Raw genomic sequence first — 6,775 nt, forward strand, 5'->3', positions numbered from 1 at the left:
TCATCTTCCGTCATCTTTTTTGTTTAGTTTTTTTGGTAAAAGGATGAAAATTCATTCACGTTTCTTTTTTTCTCTTTTTAATTGAGTTGCTTTCTTGTCTTCCCTCTCCCTCCTGTGTGTTGGTTGCTAACTAAGCCGTGTTGACTGCTGCCTACTTTTGTATTTGGCTGTAAAATAGCATGTTTTTCTTCTGTATACATTTTTGTTTTAAGATTGTAAAACCATAATAATGTAGAAAAACATTAACAGTTTCTCACTGTCTTTGAAGTCATTCTTTAAAAGAAAATGTCACTTTGAAAAAAATATATAAATGTATCTCACTTAAAAACTCTCCCTGACTATAAATCAGTATGTATGTGTGTGTTAAACTTATTCTTTCTTTTTCATCGCAGGGCCCAGACTACAGGCTGTATAAGAGTGAACCAGAGCTCACCACAGTAGCCGAAGTGGATGAGAGCAATGGAGAAGACAGATCTGAACACCCGTCTGATAGAGAACATTCTGGAAACAAAGGTAAATTACGCCAGTTTATGATAACTGTGCAGTTTTCCAAATAAATTATCCAGTTTGTTGGCACTAACAAAAACTCAATCTGTTGAGAAAATTATTACTTTGTGACCTAACAAACTGGATTTCTAGCACCAATGGTTGCCATGGTTACCATGGTATATCTACAGACAGGCTTCTCTCTAAATCATTAAGCTACATCAGTTTGTCACAAAGTAAATCTCATTTGGCGTTTAGTGGTTGAAACTGTGCCATTTACCCAAACCCATTTTTCTGGATTTAACTTACATTGTGTGAATCACAATACTGCTCAGGTTTGTTTATCAATGCTGGGATAACATATCCATAGACTCATCTTTATTAACACCTAATGTCACTATACATTCTCTGTGAAAAGGTTGTTTAGGAAAGAGCAAATTGGTCTAGATTCAGTGAAACCGCTAGCACAGCGTAATGCAGCTGCTCTGAGGTTGAATTATTACACTGTAAGCTCCTCACTTGTTCCACAGCGCCACACAATCAATAGTAGCAACCAGCTGATGCTGCAAATTGTGCCTGAATTACTGTTATTGTCAGTAGAGTGTACTTAAAGCCAGATGTTACATTCCCAGGGTTAAACTTGATACACAGAAGAACTGATGGGTAAATTCTTGTACTTTTAAGTACAAGCTTAGGACTTTTCTCTAATGACACATACACACTGCATTTTAATATTGTGCAAACTCAGTTCAAATATTACAGTATCTTTCCTAAAATATACTAGTCTTTAGTGAATTGCTTCTAATGTGTTGTGTAAAAGCAGATGGCTAACTGACCTCTTGTCTTGTTTACCTGCTAGGGCTGTCCTACCCAGTTGGCATTGTCCCACCCAGGACCAAATCTCCAGTACCTGAGTCTTCCTCCATAGCTTCATATGTTACCTTAAGGAAGAGCAAGAGGCCTGACCCCAGGGCGGGAAGTCTAATGGTAACAGCCAAGTGATCTTAGCATGTTTTAACCTTAAGGCCCACCCAATGCTGCCAGATAATGCCACCTGTCGATAAAAAGTAGAAAAACAATAATAATTTGTTGTTTATTTGTTATCTCGTCATTGTAAACCTCTTGTGGGCAGCAGCAAACTAGCCACCACTTAATTTTCTTGAATGCGTTTATTCCCTTCCTAATTGTCTGTTTTGGTTATTAAGCTGTTGGTTGAAAGTTAACATGTGGCAGAAAGGGCCACTTTTCACATGGGCGGGGTGTGACTCATGCTCCTAAAACCAGGCTGTCATAAAATAGATGCCAAGCTTGGTTTATACAGTTTCCAGCCACAAACACTGTCAACTTAAATACACCAACCATGTCATTAGTGCACCACACTGTAGGGTGTGTCCTCCTTTTATTGTTTATGTATGTGTGTGAAGAAAATACATATAATATGAAGGAACCTTTGTGAACTCTGGTGAGCACACATACATGCTGTAGTGTAGTCCTCCCTGTAGGCTTGTACTCTATGGTTGTAAGAGAGTGTGTCACACAGACCTTTAGAGTTCTGCTCATGCCCTTGGATACCAGCCTCTTGAATAATGTGGACAGTGGAGGCTGCATTCACTCTCTGGACAGAATTCAGACCTGCCAGACCCTCCAGCATGGGACAAGAAAGTGAAACAACTTATCTTCAGTTCACTTCACATCATCAGCCTCAGCCTCATCAGGCATTAACAGACCCCAGCCTCTCTGAGCGCACCCATATGTGCCAGCAGGAGCATGTGTGTGCACAGCAGCAACAGAGTGGGAATGTTAAAGAGCCGTTGCATTATTGTGGTTATGTCAATCCTGATTTCTGTGTTTAAGAAGCAAAACGTTGTTTACTGTAGTTGTTTATTGCAGTGCAATTTTTGGTATTGGCAGAGAAGATGCAATTTTTTTCCAACAATGCCTCGTTAACGTCTGCATTATGAAATCTGATCCAACAACACGATGACGCCACTTAGCTACACACCCAAACTCTGGCTCTGCCTCATATATATTAACCATAGTGACATGTGTCTCCTTGTTTTGGTTTCTGTGTCCCTCTGTGGTGTGTGCATGTCTGTGGTTGTCCTCTCTGGATAACAGGAGCGTCCACGCAGCGCGGTAGAGCAGCAGCTGTGTGCTGTGGAGAGCAGCCGGCCCAGGATGAGTGTGGAGGAGCAGCTGGAGAGGATTCGCCGCCACCAGCAGGGTGCCCTCAGGGAGAAAAAGAAAAGCCTCCATATCCGGGGTAGCAACCAGGAGAACACGCCCTCTCGCAGTCACTCATTTACTAAAGAAAACCATTTTCGCAGCATGCAGGTATTGAGCAACTGCAGCAGACCCTAAGGCAGCCCTTAAATTCAGAGTATCAAATCCTGTCAAGTGGCTTGATTTCTCATAATTTTTGTCCCGTTTTTTTCCTGTCTTTTCTAGTCCCCTAGGCGCAGAGATGGAGGGATAAGCAGTGGCATTCTGGAGCTGGAGGCCTCACTTAGGCAACAGGAAGTGGTGAGCGAGCAGGAGACGCCCGCCGAGGAGATTGCCCGTCTCAAAGAAGCCGAGGCTGACCACTTAAATGTGGACCGAGAGGTAAGGCACAGCAGTTGGCTGTTGTACTCATCAGACTGAGAGGGCTCATTTTATTACAAGCAAATTATTTAGGAAATGTTTACCTACATCACAGTTTTTATTATCGTTGATTAGATTCTTAAAACCACTACTCTAATACATAACACATTTACATGGTTTTACAACAATTAAACACCTATTGTTACCTAAACATCACACTCATAAAACACATGCCAAAAGGTTCAGTTTTTTTTTTTTTTTTTTTTTGTAGTTTTTGTCATATTTACTGAATCTGTCAATGCAAGGATCACCTGAGACAGATGATCTGTGAAAACAATCGTGTTTCTCTGCCTCCCTCTAGTGCTCCAACTGCATTTGCGAGTTTTTACCGTGAAGGAAAAAATGAAATTGAAATGTCAATGATTGCCCGCAAATGTGGTCAAATGTAAAACTAGGCAGCTCTGATCAAATATGTATCAAGATTAGTTACTCCATTGCCTATTTAAAACACTTGAGGCTAAAAAATAGGCAGTGCAGTAACAGACTCATAATTCATATCAGATCAGAGTCGCCCAGTTTCACAGTTGACCGCTGTTTACGAGCAGTCAGTCCCACTGTGTTAGAGACTGCTCCGATGTGATTGGTGGTTTTCCCTTCGCCATTAGGAGCACCAGAGGGAGGCAGAGGTTTTTCCACAGATAATCTGATTCTTGTAGTACTGTCAGGACATAGTGACAGTTTCAACAAATACAACAAAAAACTATGAAAGTTACCAACTGTAATTTGCATATAGCAAATGATCAGGGAAATAATACAAATCTGTGTTTTATTTGACATTTATTATTATATACCCCTGATACTAAAATCTTTTCATAGGCACTTAATGTGAAGTTGTTTCTTGCGGTTTTTACAAGAGTTCTTGGCCTTTATTATGATTATATCACTAAACTCCTCACAACTTATGTTCCCTTCACTTCATTCAACAGTGATGCTCCAGTTAGTTTTTTACACACCCGAAATGTGCAGTCTCCGTCTCCCTGTACTGATAATGACGATCATCTGTTATATATTTATGATTGTCATTTTCTTATATCTGCACTTTTTGTAAAGCACATAGTAGTATATCAAGTGTTTCTTTGTGTTGTGTTTGTTCAGCTTTCTGTGCCTGACAAAGTGCTGATCCCTGAGCGTTATGTGAAGTCAGACCCCGAAGAGGCTCTGAGCCCTGAGCAGGAGGCTGAAAAGCAGAGGAAAGTTGATCGCATCAAAGCCCTCATAGCCAAAAATAGGTAAACAAATCATCCTTCTGTACCAGGAAACTTTAATATTGGCAAGAATAAGGCTGCTCAGATCATTGATTTTAGGTAAGGATCTTTTGGACAATTGGCTAGGTGAACACTGATATTTCCCGGCAGAGGCCGTGCTTGAAATTATTTCTGGAAATGAGGGGTAAGTTTGGGGTCATGGCAGGACGTCACCATAGAAAACTCAAAAAAGGCTTCACTACCTGCATGTGTGTTCCTCCCATGTAGATGAGTGCCTTAGATGTGCAGAAGCCCATGCTCTCATCTCCTATCCACTGACATTTTATTCTAGATGTGTGCCCTCTTAAAATAATTTAAACGAGATCGCTTCTCTGTCCGGGGGTAACTTCGTTTATTCTGAAACGTTGTTAAATCTGTATACTGTATTACAGAGACTATGTTGTATGTGTGCTCCCAGCATGCAGAATGTGCTGCCTAGTACAGCTCTAAGCCCAGAGGAGGAGACTGAAGTGGAGGTTACCGTACAGGAGAAAGAGAAGATGATTAATATCTCCTACGAGCTGGCAGCGGAGGCATCGAAACGCAGCAAGCTTGTAGCAGGTACATCTCTTGGGGGGGGGTGCAGTGCATGTGAGGAGACAGAAGCTAGTGTTCTTAAAACGAGAGTGCGGAACTTTTACATTTATATGAACGTCTGATACATTCAAGCCCTTGCCAAGTTCAAACGATGCTGATTAAGCCCGTCGGCGACCTGGGAAAGCTGTCTATTTTCTCGGTATACCAGAGTTCTGGTGTCTGGTGGCTGAGGCGACATTCCCGTGCCTTGGAAGGATGCTGATGAAGCTTATTTCGACTCTGAATGAGGGGTTTAATAACTCCACAACGTTGTTACATGAGCAGTATTCGAAGTGTCGTCAACTAACCTTGCTCACTTACTTACAATTCTTCACATTGTAGCTGCTTATTCTGGCTCTCTGATTGGTTACACTGCATGTCAGCTTACTTGTATTACCCAGTACCTTGACAGGCAGGAAGGGCAGAGAGAACCCAGCAATGCAGCATTAATATGAATCCCACTGCTTTTCTTTAGCAGCCTGACAGTGTTTGTGTAATTACTCTCGCTGCCAGAGAGAGGCAACCAAGGTTCCAAACTCCAGCTTTTAAGATCATTACTCTTCATTGTGGCTTATCAAACTGCAGCTGCTTCCATTGTGCATGTGTTTAGTCATTTATCATGTTGGTCTCAGGAGTTTGTTGATTAATTTCATTGACTTCAGTGATCATTTTCTGTGTTGTTTGGCCGTTTAGCTACCGATGCAATTTGTTTTTGTTTTGTTTTATGTTTGTCTGCGTGTGTTCGACATGTTGTTCTGTTTCATTGCAGTGAAAAGCCTGTCGTCATCTTCCCCACCTCTGTCTCCTAACACACACCCCCAACTCACTGATGGGTCTCACTTCATGTGTGTGTAGTAGCACCAGTAAGGGCCTTCATCAACCTGTCCGTACTCACAATGCTAAAGTGTTCTCAGTTTATGAATGGGATTGGGATTGATTAAAAGTATGTATAAAGAGAGGAAACCATTTAGGTGTGCTATAAAAACACATTTCTTTCTCATCTTGTGGTAATTTTTGTAGTCTGTGCTAGTAGTGATTGTAGACTGTAATATACACTCTGTTGCCACTTTATTAGGAACACATACAATCTAATGCACGGGCAATACTAACAATATTTTGGATTAATAGTCAACCAGTAGTCAACCCTACAAAATCGTCGCAGTATCAATATCAATGTATTTGGACAATACTATCGTGATATCTGATTTTCTTCTCCTTTCACCTCAGTACTAAAACATTGAATGTTCCCAGTGTGAAACAAAACGGAACATTATAGGCATCGTAAACGTAGACAGTATTGGATGGCATTAGATGGTACAGGTGTACCTAATAGAGTGGCCACTGAATGACTAAGAGAACTATGTTACGTGTCCATTGTCTGTTATTTTTTTAGCATATTTGACCTTTGCCCCCATAACAAAATCTCACTTTCTCTTTCTGCAGCCCAGGCTCTGGCCTCAGTGAAAACCTACACATGAAGGAAAGAGCAGTGGAGGTGGCAAGATGCTGCTGAAAACTTCCCCAGGGACATCAGCACAAGGCCACGGCCTACAGAGAGGGAAACGGCCCACTTCGTATGCTCACTGTGACGTCTTAAGCTCTTATGTCACTTACAACACTTTCTCTGTTATTTCCCCTCTTTGGGGCGCCACCCAATACAGCTTTGATACCGTTATTGATGCAGTTCTGTTATCAGTTTTTACAAGGTTTTTAAGGTTATTTTTATTATTTATATGGTTTTATTAGGTACTTGTTTGAATGTGGGCCAACGTGTGTGTGTGTGTGTGTGTGTGTGTGTGTGTGTGTGTGTGTGTGTGTGTGTGTGT

General features: G+C 41.4%; 1 protein-coding gene across 23 annotated transcripts in view; it reads left to right on the top strand.

Moving 5' to 3' along the window:
• Nucleotides 1–6,775, top strand: part of LOC117948842 (pleckstrin homology domain-containing family A member 5-like) — a 76,151-nt gene that overhangs the window by 68,701 nt on the left and 675 nt on the right. For 13 of the 23 annotated variants that reach the window (XM_034878712.1, XM_034878717.1, XM_034878719.1 and 10 more), the window contains 8 exons: nucleotides 390–513; nucleotides 1,346–1,473; nucleotides 2,605–2,820; nucleotides 2,935–3,090; nucleotides 4,225–4,358; nucleotides 4,792–4,934; nucleotides 5,719–5,812; nucleotides 6,393–6,775. The exon at nucleotides 6,393–6,775 is cut by the window's right edge. In XM_034878712.1, the coding sequence (XP_034734603.1) occupies nucleotides 390–513; nucleotides 1,346–1,473; nucleotides 2,605–2,820; nucleotides 2,935–3,090; nucleotides 4,225–4,358; nucleotides 4,792–4,934; nucleotides 5,719–5,804 (987 nt within the window). In that variant the 3' untranslated portion in view covers nucleotides 5,805–5,812; nucleotides 6,393–6,775. Of the gene's footprint in view, nucleotides 1–388; nucleotides 514–1,345; nucleotides 1,474–2,604; nucleotides 2,821–2,934; nucleotides 3,091–4,224; nucleotides 4,359–4,791; nucleotides 4,935–5,718; nucleotides 5,813–6,392 lie in introns of all 23 variants that reach the window. The other 10 variants (XM_034878713.1, XM_034878721.1, XM_034878727.1 and 7 more) reach the window with 3 other exon arrangements.

This window comes from Etheostoma cragini, chromosome 8, assembly GCF_013103735.1.
Source record: "Etheostoma cragini isolate CJK2018 chromosome 8, CSU_Ecrag_1.0, whole genome shotgun sequence".
NCBI classification, from domain to species: Eukaryota; Metazoa; Chordata; class Actinopteri; order Perciformes; family Percidae; genus Etheostoma; species Etheostoma cragini.